We start from the raw sequence: 15,343 nt of genomic DNA on the forward strand, positions 1-15,343 counted from the left end.
GGAGAAGTCTATTAACTGATATTAATCAAGTTGTTTTAGAGAATAGCCACTGCTATTACTGGCATCAATAGCATGGGATCTTCTTAGTGTTTGGGTAATTGCCAGGTTCTTGTGGCCTGGTTTGGCCTCTGTTGGAAACAGGATGCTGGGCTTGATGAACCCTTGGTCTGACCCAGCATGACAATTTCTTATGTTCTATGCTATCATTTACTGCGTGAAAATTAAATGTAAATACAAGGGGTTTTTTTTTCTATGGGTGATGTTATGCAACACAATGCCATTGTTATAACACATTCATGTGTTAAGGCTATACAGAACTCTGCATCAAGTATGTCATTAAGATGGGATGTGCACATTTTTTTGCAAGCAGAACTCTGTGCTGCATGGAGAATAAAGTGTGTACACAAAAAGATGTGCACATATTTATGAATAAAACTGCACACAGCCCTTATTCGGCCGTGTTCAGCATCTCTCAATGTAGAGTGGTAATACTCATGTCTGTTCAGGAAGCGTGAGGCCACATTACAAGAGGCCCTTGCCAAAAGGCAGAATAGAAATTAAATAAATGAATAAGATGTAGCTGCTGCTGTGGTTTGGGTCACCTCATTTGTACTCCTCTGTGCTTCCTCACAGCAATCAGTTTACAAGACCAGAATCTGATACAGCAGCTTCCCTGAGAGCAGAAAATAAAAGCTCGGGTGCTTCTTATTGACATGAGCCTCTGGCTGTGTTTTAACTGGCATCACGTGTAGAATGCTTTCCCCTAATCAAACAGTAAATGGGGGTAAGTGCTGCCGCTGGCCTAGTTCTGGCTCTTACCACTTTTCTCACTTTGTACCTCCCTCATCCTTTTGCAATTCTTCACAGCTCTGAAATCTGACAGCACCAGTGTAATGCAATTGGCTTGCGTGTAGGCCAATAATTAGCAACAGGCAACTGCTTAAGATGGCAATATTTGGAGGAACAGAGAGAGTCACTCTAAAGCGGCAGCCAATGCTCCTGCTGCTATCGAGAGCTTAGTGGTGAAAAAGTCAAGATGTGTGTTGGTCACTGCACCCAGGACCACTGCCAGTCTCCATCCCTGCCAACCCTGCTGCAAAGGCATTCCCTAGCCTACCATCAGGCCTGGCAATACTGAGAGTTTCCTGCCAAAGGCACCAGCTGAAAAAAATTATTTAAGCCTGGACTTTCCCACGGTCTGCTGGCACCGCCATCGCTGCCTCTCAGTCAAGCGCCACAGACAACAGTCCTGAACAACTCAAGGCAAAACAGGGTATTTACTCAGTCTTTGCCCTCACAAAATGCCAAACCCCTGACCAACTCCACTATGGATCCACTGCTGAGCATATGCAGCACACGATTTTTTTTTTTTTTTTTACTGCCACTATGAAGCATTTAAGGGAGAAATCACAGGAATAGGTACAAACCGCTCCTGTAGATGTGTCCCCACCCCCCCATCAGCGCCAAGTTCTGGTGAGGGAGGGAGCACAAGGCTCTCGCCTCAGGGCTGAATTGTCCATTCTATTTTTTTTTTTGGCTGTTGTTGGTTAGTTAATGGCCTCCACTCAACTGAGGGAGGAAGTACAGACCTTTCATCACTTCAGGGGTACTCTGACAATTTTCCCTGCTGGAGACAGAGCAGACTGGCAGGCCGGTGTCGGCGTGGGGGAGGGAGAGGAGTGACAGCAGTGGGCCTGTTCATCTCCTTCTCCGTCTGCTACTTGAACGTGCATAAGCCAGTGGTCTGACTGGCTGAAGGAGGCAAAGGTTGGAGGCACTAAATCCTCAGGCTGACGAAAAGCCCGTGTCCATTTGCTTTAAGGCTGTGCATCAGTGCCGCTTCAATGTGGTGCTGCTGTGGTCAGCAAAATCTTATATCCAACCCGGTCGCATCCCCTCCAACTTTCTTGTTCCAGCAGCATAACCACAGATGGAGCTGGGGAGCCTGTGGCCCCCCAGCCCTCGCAGCAGGGTCACGTCCCACCTGAGGTAGGGGCTGGAGGCATTGATATCACTGCTAGTTCATGATCCCTTATGCCTTTAAAGGGTGATAACTTAAAACAGGAAACCCCACCGTCCTTGAGCTAAAACATGCAAACGTTTAAGGCCATTTAACAGAACGCACCCCCCCTCCCCCCTGCCTCGTCGTAGCCCTTTAAAAGTTCATGAACGCATGGGCTGAGAGAAAGCCTATTTACACAGCTGCTAGCAGGGGGGCCGGTTTGGTTTCTTTCGGCCTCTAAATACCCCCCTGGAGCAGGGATAAGGGCAGCAGAAAGAGTAGAGGAAGCTCTTGTGGAAAGGAATTTACAAGACAGCAAGAAGAGCGCGGACACTTTAGGTCAAGGTGAGTTTTATTATCCATAGCACACCCAGTCCCTCTGAAACACATACCACGAAACCTTCCTGGAAACTAGTCAGAAACAGGTTATTAACAAAATACACTTTAACACTGAACAGACAAAACCTCTTAATGGCACCAGAACTACGCTGCGTCAAGTCTTCTCCATCAACACAATCTTTCCAAACTTTCTAAGAACAATTTTATTGTTGACATGGGTAGTTACTACAGCGCTCCCTCCCCGACCAGACAAACATGCACACCTCTTAAAAGATCCTCTCACCCTGTGCTAACATTGAAGTCATATGGCATCACACTCCATAAAGCAAAACATTTTTATCAAAACAAAAACTGTGCAACGGAAAGATTGAGGTACATGAAGGTGGACCATAGTGGAAAAAAGTATCTTGGTGGCCCTGGCCGGAGCTTGGATTGCAGAGGCAGCGCAGTGGGTGCGCAACTGGCAACGCCAAGAGGGGGGGGGTGGCCCGTGACCACCTGAGGCGGAGCTGCGCAAGGTTTAACCCTGGGCCGTAAGGAGAAAAGGCGGTCTGCGCCTGGTTTTCTCAATTCAAAGCAGGAGCACTGAGCACAAGGAGTAACAGTAAGAAAACCAGAGAGACTAAGCTAGCACCAATAGGACAGCATTCAAGTGGGAGAGAGTTTCCCTTAGGATCCTCAAGTCCCTTTCAAAAGAAAGCACCTAGGTTTCCATGTCTGATGTTCTGCAGCACGGAGCTACAAAGTCCAAATTTCCAGTCAGGCATGGTCGCAAGTTCACCCAGCAAAGGTCAGAGGGCACCCATGTCACAGGAGTCTGGATACAAACGAAGGCAGCAATACCCAGACCTTCATTTGCAAATGGAACAACAGGACGCCACAATCCCAACGTATATTAGGCTGGCAAATAAAATATAATCATTTTAGGTCAGAAGGAAAAAACATCCCAGTACAGTTAAGCAAGGAGGCAAGAGCGTTAAGTCCTGGCCCCTGGGAGGGAAGCAGCCTTATATACTAAATAGTTGCAGAAGTCCAGCCAGGAGCTTGGTTTCTGTGTAAAATACCCTACAGTACTGACTGCACCCGCACGCCTAGGGCAAACCAAAATCAAAGCAGCCCAAGTTCCCCCCAAACTCTTATTTTTCTTTTAATTCTGGCCGCCCATTCTGGTAGGATTCTCCCTCTTTAAGGGCAGCGCAGTAGGTTCACAGTTTCCAGCATCAGCAGCAACGCTGCCGCCGCGCTTAACAAAAGCGCCACCTCTGGAACCAAAAACGCTCAGTGCCTCCCAATGCAATTCTCTTAAAAAAAACACCCATCGTCTGGCCTAGAGCATCGCGGCGCTGGCTGCGCCGCCGTGCTCCGTGTGCAGGAGACCAGCACCGTCGCACACACACCGGCTACGGTTCCTGCCCTACAGGGAGCTCCAGCAGTCCTGCCGCAGCGCAGGACAGCCAGAAGAGAACAGCAGGTTCGGACAGGATGCACAGTACGATGGGAGTAAAGAGAACGCACTGCTCCAGCTGGTGCGGTAATGCTCCATTTTCCGGCTCTCTGCGTACACGTGCAGACTGATCGTTTTTTCCACCATGGTAAAGATTTCTAAACCAGAGAGGGGGAGAGGGCACGATGCCCCTCCCCAAACACCACAGAATGGTTGCATCACCCCGTGCCGTGAGCCCTCTGCCCCACCCATGCGGAGGGGGGTGGGAACAGGGGGGTCCGGGCAGGAGGGTGGCAACCAGGCCTCAGCCACCGTTTCCATGAGGCTCCCAGCAGAAACTGTAAAAGGGTGAGGTATTGTGAAACAAAATGTGTACCATACGTCTCTTCTCTGTCCAGTAAACCTGAGGTACGCAGACGGTCTAGCGCAGGAAGTCACCAGGAGAAAAAATAAATGTAGGAAATTATTACCTGTACAAGCACATTTCCAGTAAAGTAAAAAAAAAAAAAATGAAATTCTTCTCTCGCCACTTACAACCTACTTCAGGGTTTGAAATTTAAGCAGTAAAATATATTATAAAAATGTTTATAAAATAGCAGCACACTCAGTGAAACAATACAGCCTAGGTACTGTTAATGTGAACAAAGATGAAACGAATCGTAGCTTCTTAGCAGCAAAATAAAAAAGTTAGAACAAATGAATTCTAATTCTCAACTCCATCCTCTGCTCTCGCCCAAACGACACCCAGGAGAGGGGAACCTTCGAATAAGAACACAGGGCATTCCAAATTCTTTTTCCACTCTTAATATTTCTCCTCAAAAGTTAAAAAAAAACAACCATAAGATTGCAAATATTAACAGTTTAACATCCTAATAAGAGTCATCAACTGTTAACACGGCCAAGGGATTTATGTTTTAGGAAAAAAAATATAATTTTTTTTTTAAAGTGTAATAATTTTCCCTCCACTCTGTTTACCATCCGACTACGGGATGGGATCAGAAATTAAATTCAAGTACTCTGAAGACGCTGGCGGGTGGGTTCGCAGCGTTCACCGGGAAAAGGGCAGACGGTGCTGGGGGCGCACGCCCTCTTCCGGACAACTCTGTCCACAAAAGCCGAAGCCGCGCTCGGCCCCACAGGAGAGCTCAGCCCCCCTCCACCCCCCCCCGGGACTAACCTCGCCAGCCGCTCCCCCACCCTTGCCTCGTCTTTTCAAAGATTTGGCGTTTCCAAAATCGTTTCTCACCCGGAATGTTGCAACAGGAATGTCCGGCCCAAGCACCCGTTAAAAATTAAAAAAAATAAAATAAAAACAAAAGCCCCCACACCGTCAAGAGATACTGGAAAATAACGAGCGAGAGCAGGCCCGCCGTCCTCCCCTCCCCCGCGCTTCGCTCCTCCTGAACATCGTTCGCCCTGCGCTTTGCTTCCGGCCCCTTTTCTCCCCTCTCTCTTTGCTCACGTTAAAGCCGCTTATCCCTTCAGAACAAAATTTTCATACCCGCTCTTCCCCATCGCCCCCTTCCCCGGGGTGGGGGGGGGGATACTCTGGGGGGCGGAGAAGTGCGGGCAGGGCGCCTGGCGGACGGCACTGCCGCAGGATAGAAGGCGGCTCCGCCCAGGTGGGAGGAAGCTCAGCTTCCTGGTCACCATCTTTAGGGGCCGGCGGGGGTCAAACACCCCTCCCCCCCTCCCTCGCTATCCGCGGAACAGAAACTCTGGCATGGACCGCCCCCCCCGCCCCAGTTCCTACAGCGAAATGGAGGTGGGGGCAGCGCCCAGGCGCGAGCCACATCGAGGAGGAGGAGGAGTGTGGGGTGGGTACGGCAGAGGGAGGGAGGAAGGGAGGGGGGGCCGTGCGACGGAGTGAAAAGCTTAACAAAATGAACATAAAAGAATCTCTTTTCTCTTAGGTAGCAGCTCCGAGAGTGATCCCCGCCCCAGCGAGCAAAGGGCAGAGGTGTTCGAGTCTCTCCTGCGTCCACAACGCTTCACTAGCTCTGGGGGGGGGAGAGGAGGCACGCTCCCCCCCCGCCCCCCCACCACGTGCACACATACCGACTGTCCCCAGCCTTTCAAGTGAGACGGGGACCCTTAGCAGTGCGGCCCACTAAAGCCCACAAATGCACCCGGGTGACCCCCACGGAATTCCAGGCTCTGTGCGGCCCACTCCCCCCTCCCCAGCCAGACCGGGGGGAGGGGCAGGGCTCCCTTCTGAAAATCATAGGCACCATAGGCTTTTCTTTGTTTTTTAAAACATTCCAGGGACGGGGGGAGGGGGGTCTGTATCTAAAATAGCTTTAAATATGTCCTAAGTGGGAGCAGATTAAAAAAAAAATTATTCTAAGAGACAAAAAAAAAAAAAAAGAAATAATTAACTAAAAAAGGAGGAGGAGGAGGAAAAGCAGAGCCGCTGTCTGGGGCCAGGCCGCTCTCACAGGTCGATGTCCCGGACGTCTGTCGGGGTGCTGGCCTGGTCCAGCTCCTCCGCCACCTTGGAGGGGTGGCTGGGCTGCTGGAGCCGCTCCCGCTGCAGGCTTCTCACCAGCACCGACTCGATCTGTTCCTGGCACGCCTTCAGGCAATCCTGGGGAAAAAGGCAACAGAGAGCAGTGGGTACAGGCAGACAGACAGACAGACGCGATTCCCCCCTCCCCAGCAAAGCCGCCAGCTGCCCCCGTCACATTAACTGCAGTGACCAGGGGCACGCAGAGCGTTCCAGAAACACGCGCCCCGGGGCACGCAGAGCATTCCAGAAACACATGCCGCCGGGGCACGCAGAGCGGTCCAGAAACACGCGCCCCGGGGCACGCAGAGGCCACAGACCGAAGGCGCACACGCAGGGCGGGCTTCCCACCCGGCACAGAACGGGGCTGGCACCGCTGCCGCCTGCGCTAGACCGTGCGGGTGCACACCTCGCGCCCTCCTTCCCTCTCGCGCGTCCGCGTGAAGGTTTGCGCTCTCTCCGAGTCATCCCCTGCGTCTTTCATCGAGAACTAGGAGGTGGGATTTTAAAACGGGTGCGCACACGAGCGTGCGGGTGCACAAGCGAGGATATGCTGGAATTTTTCATCGTGCGCACACATACGCGCATATTTATCTTATTTAATATACCGATGCTCAAGACAAGTCAAGACAAAACGGTTTACAATGAACTAGGGGAGAACCAATTAACACAGCAGGCGTAAAAAAGTTACAATAAAACAGGGAATGAAGAACTTGGTCATTGGAAAAGAGGGATAGGTAAAAACAGTAACAGAGAGCAGACAGCCGTTGGTTAGATAACAGAGTATGTACATTCATTTCGTGGTTCACATATCAAAATGATCAGTTACTGGCAAAGAGGATAGTTGAATGAGCATATGTTTTAAAATGTACCGCGCGGGTGTAAATATGCTCCGAATTTTAAGAGGTGATTAAGCCCAGCTAGCGTGCGTGCGTCGTCCGTAGGTCCTTGTCGGCTCTTACGAGAGTGTGTCGGTGAATTTTCAAACATGCTCCCGTGAGACACATTCCCAGTTTGTCCAGTTGTTAGAAAGGTCATTCAGGCCCTTCTGGTTCTTCATCCTGCATGCTGCCCAGCTGACCCGGACTCTTCACCCCGAGGCCTACGGACTATGGATATCTAGCATACACGCGCTGTGGGTTAAGAACATAAGAACATAAGAAATTGCCATGCTGGGTCAGACCAAGGGTCCATCAAGCCCAGCATCCTGTTTCCAACAGAGGCCAAAACCAGGCCACAAGAACCTGGCAATTACTCAAACACTAAGAAGATCCCATGCTACTGATGCAATTAATAGCAGTGGCTATTCCCTAAGTAAACTTGATTAATAGCCGTTAATGGACTTCTCCTCCAAGAACTTATCCAAACCTTTTTTGAACCCAACTACACTAACTGCACTAACCACATCCTCTGGCAACAAATTCCAGAGCTTTATTGTGCGTTGAGTGAAAAAGAATTTTCTCCGATTAGTCTTAAATGTGCTACTTGCTAACTTCATGGAATGCCCCCTAGTCCTTCTATTATTCGAAAGTGAAACTAACCGAGTCACATCTACTCGTTCAAGACCTATCATGATCTTAAAGACCTCTATCATATCCCCCCTCAGCTGTCTCTTCTCCAGGCTGAACAGCCCTAACCTCTTCAGCCTTTCCTCAAGGGGAGCTGTTCCATCCCCTTTATCATTTTGGTCTCCCTTCTCTGTACCTTCTCCATCGCAATTATATCTTTTTTGAGAGGCAGCGACCAGAATTGTACACAGTATTCACAAGGTGCGGTCTCACCATTGAGCAATATAGAGGCATTATGATATTTTCTGTTTTATTCACCATTCCCTTTCTAATAATTGCTAACATTGTTTGCTTTTTTGACTGCTGCAGCACACTGAGCGGACTATTTTAAAGTATTATCCACTATGATGCCTAGATCTTTTTCCTGGGTGGTAGCTCCCAATATGGAACCTAACATTGTGTAACTACAGCAAGGGTTATGTTTCCCTATATGCAACACCTTGCACTTGTCCACATTAAATTTCATCTGCCATTTGGATGCCCAATCTTCCAGTCTTGCAAGGTCCTCCTGTAATGTATCACAATCCGCTTGTGATTTAACTACTCTGAATAATTTTGTATCATCCACAAATTTGATAAACTCACTCGTCGTATTCCTTTCCAGATCATTTATAAATATATTGAAAAGCACCGGTCCAAGTACAGATCCCTGAGGCACTCCACTGTTTACCCTTTTCCACTGAGAAAATTGACCATTTAATCCTACTCTCTATTTCCTGTCTTTTAACCAGTTTGTAATCCATGAAAGTCATCGCCTCCTATCCCATGACTTTTTAGTTTTCTTAGAAGGCTCTCATGAGGAACTTTGTCAAATGTATGTATGTATGTTCCATTTACATGCATAACTCCTTTCAAAATTCACCTGTCAGGTATTACCTTTTGGTCTGATTATGCTCCAATATGATTGGATGTCTCTCCTTCAAGAAGATTTGGGGATTTGTTTTTGACAGCTGAATGAGTTCCATTCCATTAAGGTAGCCAATCGTTAGGATGGTTTACTCTGGCAACCTAAGATAGTGGCAATAACCCTGAGTATAATGATTGAAGCGATAATCAATCATTGAGAGGAGTAATTGGAAATATTAGCAGCATACAAGTAACCTATAAGGACAAACTACCTCAGGAGTCAACAGATATCTGGAACAACTGGAAGAAGAAGGCCGGAACAGTATGTGACTACAGAGTGAATGTGAGATTGAAATTGAGAAAATAAAGAATGAGTGAATGTTTGAGAGATATGTAAGGAGAATGTTTCAGCAACAAAGAATATGAAAGCCATTTTAACAGTCCAAAAGGAGGGTAACACAAAATGATACTATGTTCACTTCCACCAGGAAATACAATCTCAGCCTTTCATTTGTGAAGGGTTTTCAGGACAAACCCTTCAAGGGGGGGGAATGTATATGGATGGACAGTATATATTTTCTGGCAACCTATTCAGCCACCATGTGCTTCAGAGAGCCTAGTTTCGGATAGCTAATTCTCTGCCTGGAAGGAGCAGACACCCCAGAGACAGTACCTGATTGGACTAAAAGCAACGATTCCTATTGGTCACTGGAAGTAGAAAACACACCTAGGATGCGTGTCGGAGCATTCTTATTGGATATTATGAAAAGTCACGGACACACAGCTCCGCACTGAGAAGCAGCACTGAAAATGCCTTTGTAACTTGCCTGCTCCGCCGTGGAACAACAACTTCCTCTTTTCCTTGTTCCGCTTTTCTCTTTTTCTGTCTTTTCTCTTAAATAAACTTGCTTTTTAGATCAAACAGCTGCCTGACATTGCTTTCCTGAGACCCGCTTATAAACAGAGTGTCTTTTGGATGACTCCCAGTTTGGTCAACAGTTGCAGGTACATTATTTCAGAGAAAATAACGCTGAAGCTGCTGTTCAAATTTTGTGGGACTTTTAAAATGGTGGTTCGGGGGGGGGGAACTGATTGCAAGGGTGGTGCAGAAGTAAAAGGAACATTTATAATTCAGGCTTACTTTAAAGGATCATTAAATCTTTGGATGCATAAGAAATCTTTATGCCCCTCCATTCTTAAGACATATGTACAGATTGTGATCCCTATAAAAGAATCCATCATGAAAACAATGGAATATTGGGATAGTTGCTTACTAGAAATCAAACTCCTCCTCACCAGCCTGAACCTGGTCCTCAATGCCTCGAAGACGGAATACCTGCTTATATCGCCGGAAAACAACACACAAGCAAAGCCTCCAGCCCTCCTTCAAACCGCTCATGTAAGAGACCTAGGAGCCATCTTAGACAACCGTCTGAACCTCAAACCTTTCATTAACCAAACCACCAAAGATTGCTTCCACAAATTACATATCCTGAAAAGAATAAAGCCACTTTTCCACGCTCAGGACTTTAGAACAATCTTGCAAGCAATAATCTTTTCCAAACTAGATTATTGCAACTCTCTACTACTAGGCCTCCCAGCTTCATACACCAAACCCTTACAGATGGTACAGAACACAGCAGCCAGAATCCTCACTAACGCCAGGAAATTCGACCATATCTCCCCAATCCTCAGAGACCTGCATTGGCTGCCGATTCATTATAGAATCATGTACAAATCCATCACTACCATCTACAAGGCCATCCACCATCACACTCAACTGGACCTACAAATCCCCTTTCAAAAACATACAGAAGCTAGACCCATCAGGGAATGCTACAAAGAATCACTCCAAGTACCACATCCCAAAACTTACCTACATAAATCTCTCAGTCTCAGAGCTTTCTCCTCAGCAGGTCCATCTTTATGGAACTCTATCCCACCTGACTTAAGACAACTGCACACTAACTTTCAGAAAAAGACTGAAAACTTGGCTTTTTAAAAAAGCATTCCCAGGCCTTGATTAAATCCTCCACCTAACAGCACAAACTCTTATTCAAACAATTGGACTGAAATAAGAAACCACCATCTTCCCACTCATACTCTGTAGCATATTATTATGCTACACACCTGTATCATATAGATCCATCTTACTATACAGCTTTATTATTTGATGCAATCGACCGTACTGTAACGATCCTTCTGTTCAGTTATCTCCCCCTTTCTAGATCCAAGTTAACTCTCCCTGTTCTATTGTAACTTTCCCATATACATACTATTGTTTTCGATGTTTAAACTTTGTATAGTGTTACTTGTTATTCTCTGTCTTACCCACAGTGTTAATTGTAAACCGGGTTGATGTGATTATTATCATGAAAGTCGGTATAACAAAATAATAAATAAATAAATATATATATACTGAGGAGATTAATTATAAAACTGAATCTTAGGAGGGTGCAGAGAGAAAGAGCTGGTAACATCTCCTGATCAGCTGTAGAGTACGGGGCAGAGGACAGCGTTTTCGCCCGTAAGTGAGCTCCAGCTGAATCGCCGACACCGTGACGTGGAGGGGCGGACCCGAGAGGCGGAGTCCCGAAGTTCCCTTCTTAAGTGAGGTACTTTGCGGCGCGCAGCAGAGCTGGCGCGCGGCGAAACGGCTTTGCCCGGCTTCGCCCGGCATCGCCGGACGACGGCAAACATCTGTTGGGTGCTATCAAGGTACTGTTTGTTGTTTCGCTTGTTTGAATGATTACCCTCTCTGATTACCAACTATTGCACATAGATTTAGTGGCGTCATAAACTGTGGGAAACTGCTTTTTACCTAAATAACGTGATAATGCCTCCTAAACGAAAAGGCAAGGTACGAGTGTTTCCCTCACTCTCCTTGCCCTCTCCGATTCAGCAAGAAATTAGCAGATTTCTCCTTTCTCCTGCGTCGAATGAATTGAAGTCCAAAGACTCTGATGTGCCTCTCAGTCAGGGAGGGCTGAGTGGGCCTACAGACGAGGCTTCATTGAGCCCGAACATCGGCATTCCCCCTGCACAGAGACTGGCGGACAGTAGCCATGTGGCTATTGTAGAGACTATCGTAGAGGGGGTATCTGCTATTGTGGACACAACTTCAAGAAGTGGAATAGGAGACTTGAGGTTGGAAATCCCTGAAGAAGGGAATCTAGATCAAAAGTTCCAGAATAGCAGTAGTAGTGACCTCCCTACTCGCCCAGCAGTGGTAACTCTTGATTCACTTTGGGGAATGATGGAAGGAATGCTTTTAAATATTAAAGGGTTAGAAAAGAAAGTTGATAGTTTAATAATAGGAACTCAACAAGACACGCTACAAACACAGAAACAAATTAAAGAGTTGGTCGACAGGACTAAAGAATTGGAGAACTCCCAAAAGAAAAATATAGAATTTCATGTAGCTGTCGTTAAAGACAGAGACATAATTTCTAGGAGATTAGAATCTCTAGAAAACACAGCTAAGAAATATAATTTGAGAATCATGAATTTTCCTAGAGTAATAGTCAGGACTCAGTGAACATATGATCCTGAATAAATGAATGCGGATATACTATAGACCATGTGATGACTGATGATCATTACACATGGGATTGAGGAAAATATATGCAGTAATAATTTTACATGTGATAATTTATAAGTACATGTTTGTATTATTGAATAATCAGGTTAATATGTGTATTTATTACTAAAAAAACCATTGGATAATTTCCATTTAACATCTCAAACTTCATGTGGTATTTTATTGTGGGGCATGAATGTGTGAATGTGCTAGCTTAGTTTTAAATGTCTATGTAGGGATATATGTGGGTTTTTCAAGTAAATAAATAAAAAATTGATTTAAATCGGTCTCTCTCTAAAATTTGTGGTTGTGTTTATGACAGTGAGATAGGGAGTGGTACCTTAAAGATTACCCTTTGTGTTGTACTACTAATGCTGGGACAGGACACTGAGCCCAGATAGCCCCAGGGAGCCGGCCTAAGTCCTGCTGGCCGCTAGAACCCAAGGGCTCAACCTGTGGGGGAGGCAGCTGGTATAGTTGAAGCTCCAGTCGGTCCCACCTTCGGGATTCTCTGCCAGCTGCCGGTGTGGGCTTAGTGGGTTCTCTCGTTAGGATGCGCCAACCACACCAACAAGGGTCCATGTTCTGTCCCCAGCAGTGGGTACATGTTTGTGTCTGTATATACTGTGCTTAGTGTTGAAACACCTTTTTGTAACCCACGATAAAAACCTGTGAGCCTTGCCTTTAAGGGAGCTTGCCCTTAAGAGAAGTTCCTTTCATCCTTTGCTTTCTCCCACTTGGGAAAGGTCTGGATGCCCTCTCAATCTAACTTGAGTATTCTTAAGTGCCTTATTGGCTCAAGGGACTGCCCTTCATGTTCCCCCCGTGTCACATGGATCCTAGGCTCGCTACCATTGGATCTCGCCCTCTAGCCCCAGCTTGTGGGGACGTTTCCTATAATCACTCTCCAAGACTGTTAGTCAGTCTCAACCATGCTGCCTCAAAGCTAGAAGTGCCTGCAACCTCTGTGATACGATCAGCTTTTTTACATTTCTTCTTATCGCTTTAATTCTAAAGATTAAATCTGCTTCAGAACCCCTTTGTCTTCTCACCCTGCATCCCAAGAAACTCTGTTCTCCTTTCTCCAGCTACAAAGGTCTTTCCCTGGGGCTATACGTTTGGAAGCAATAATTGTAAGTAATGGAAAATTATCTGTACAATAAATAATTTCAAACTTAAAAGGATTTTTGTCTGAAGACTGATTGGGAAGGAAAGTTAGTTGTCTGGATGAGAGGAACTTGGACATTTCCTATTGAGCCAGCACAGGCCACTTTGTCTGTATTACAAAGTTATTAGCATTTAAGCTGAGGAAGCAAGCTCAGATGACACAAATAAGAAAGATAAGGAATAAACAGGGAGGTATGTTACTAAGGAATGTGGATATGGATGAATGGTTCACTGAGTTTTTGGGGGATTTATACATGGCTGAATCGTACATAGATGCGTATTTGGATAAGGGTTCTCTCCTGTCTATCCGTTTATATATTCGAGAAGGTTGAAGAAAGAAAACTCAAATTGAGTTCTCAAGCTTGTTCAGATGTAAAGCCCATGCTATCTCTTGGTTTACATGGGTTTTCTAATAAATTCTATAAGAAGTTTAAGGACCTGTTGGTGGCCCATTAATATATACATTTAATGTGCTGCTAGTCAGGGGGAGTTAACCACCTTCGATGCAGATGTCTGGGATATGTTACACCTAAGGAGGGGAGAGAGTGCTCGTTTTGTGGGCCATAATAGATATTTTAAATTCTTTTGGGGTCCAACCTTTTCTGCAGACATAGGGCAAATAACCATGGAGACAATGGGCATTCTTGCCTGGTATCTGCCCTACCAAAAAAGGCTGAGAATATCCCCCATTTAATTTTAACTCTAGCATTATGAGCCTCCTACAATTCTTTAACCATGTAATAAAGCCAATGGCTAAGATTCAGTTTATCCATAACGCTGAATGTAAAGGGCCAATAAACCCCATCAAAAGCCTTTTTGTCATTTATAGGTAATACTAATGAAGCGATAACCCTCCTTCTCAGCAAACCAAATCCAATTCAAAACCTTATGAATATTATTCCCCATTTGTCTAGCCACAGTAAACCCTGATTGGTCCTCATGTACTAGATCTGGTGCTACACACACACAAGCGTAAGCCAAATCCTAGATTCAATAGTGAAATAGGCCGTTATTTGCTGACGATCTTCTCTATATTTTGAGCAATCCTGGGCATTCTCTCTCTCTCTCTTTGCTTCGAGAAGTAACTCATTTTGGGAGGGTGTCTGGTTTTAAAATGAATATGGACAAATCTGAGATTCTGTGTTATCAACCTCTCTCTCTGCCTTTGGTTGAGAGGTTAAAACACTATTTTCCTGTTCACTGGACAAAAAGACGTTATGCATTTGAGGAAGTATCTTCCAGCTGATGCGAGTAAGTTATATTCTTTGAACTATACTGCACTTTTCCAAAATTTATTTCAGCTTAGAAGACATGGTCAGGGAGCCATCTATCTTGGCTGGGGAGAACTGCAGCATTAACAATATTCTGGCTGCCCAAAATAAGTTCTTCTTTTCAAATGTTGCCCATTGAAATTGTAGATAAAATCTTTAAGGCATGTACATCGGCCAATTTTTGGATTTGTTTGGAAACGGAGACCATCCCAGATTGGCCAAACTGGTATTGTTTCAACACAGGGTGAGCCGAGGTTTGGGAGCGCTGAGACGGGTGCTCCCTTACTGCCTGATTCACCAAGGCTATGGGAAAATACCTTAATGAACCGGGCCCTTAGGCCGGCACAATCGAGTGCGTTCTAAACAATGGGCAGCAACAGAAGTTCTGCTGATGGGCAGTGTTCCTTTGCATGCTTAACTGTGGATACCCCCACGGAGCCCCCTTCTCCACTTCTGGCAGGGAGTCCATTCACAACTTTCTCACGGAAGCTATGGGATCGGTGGTTAAGAAGGATTATTCTTCCTTAACCTCTATAGCAAGTATAAGAAGATTTTAATGCCAGGATTAAAATTCACAAACCTCTGACAGGGTCTTTCATCAGGTGGGCCAACCGTCTCCT

At 45.9% G+C, this 15,343-nt stretch overlaps 1 protein-coding gene across 1 annotated transcript in view; it reads right to left on the minus strand.

Moving 5' to 3' along the window:
- Window positions 1-2,342: 2,342 nt before the first annotated feature.
- CCND2 (cyclin D2) overlaps window positions 2,343-15,343 on the minus strand; it is a 39,893-nt gene continuing 26,892 nt past the window's right edge. The window contains exon 5 of the mRNA XM_029597310.1: window positions 2,343-6,372. Coding sequence (XP_029453170.1) covers window positions 6,220-6,372 — 153 coding nt within the window. The 3' untranslated portion in view covers window positions 2,343-6,219. The remainder of the gene's footprint in view (window positions 6,373-15,343) is intronic.

The sequence above is a fragment of the Rhinatrema bivittatum genome, chromosome 4, assembly GCF_901001135.1.
Source record: "Rhinatrema bivittatum chromosome 4, aRhiBiv1.1, whole genome shotgun sequence".
NCBI lineage: Eukaryota > Metazoa > Chordata > Amphibia > Gymnophiona > Rhinatrematidae > Rhinatrema > Rhinatrema bivittatum.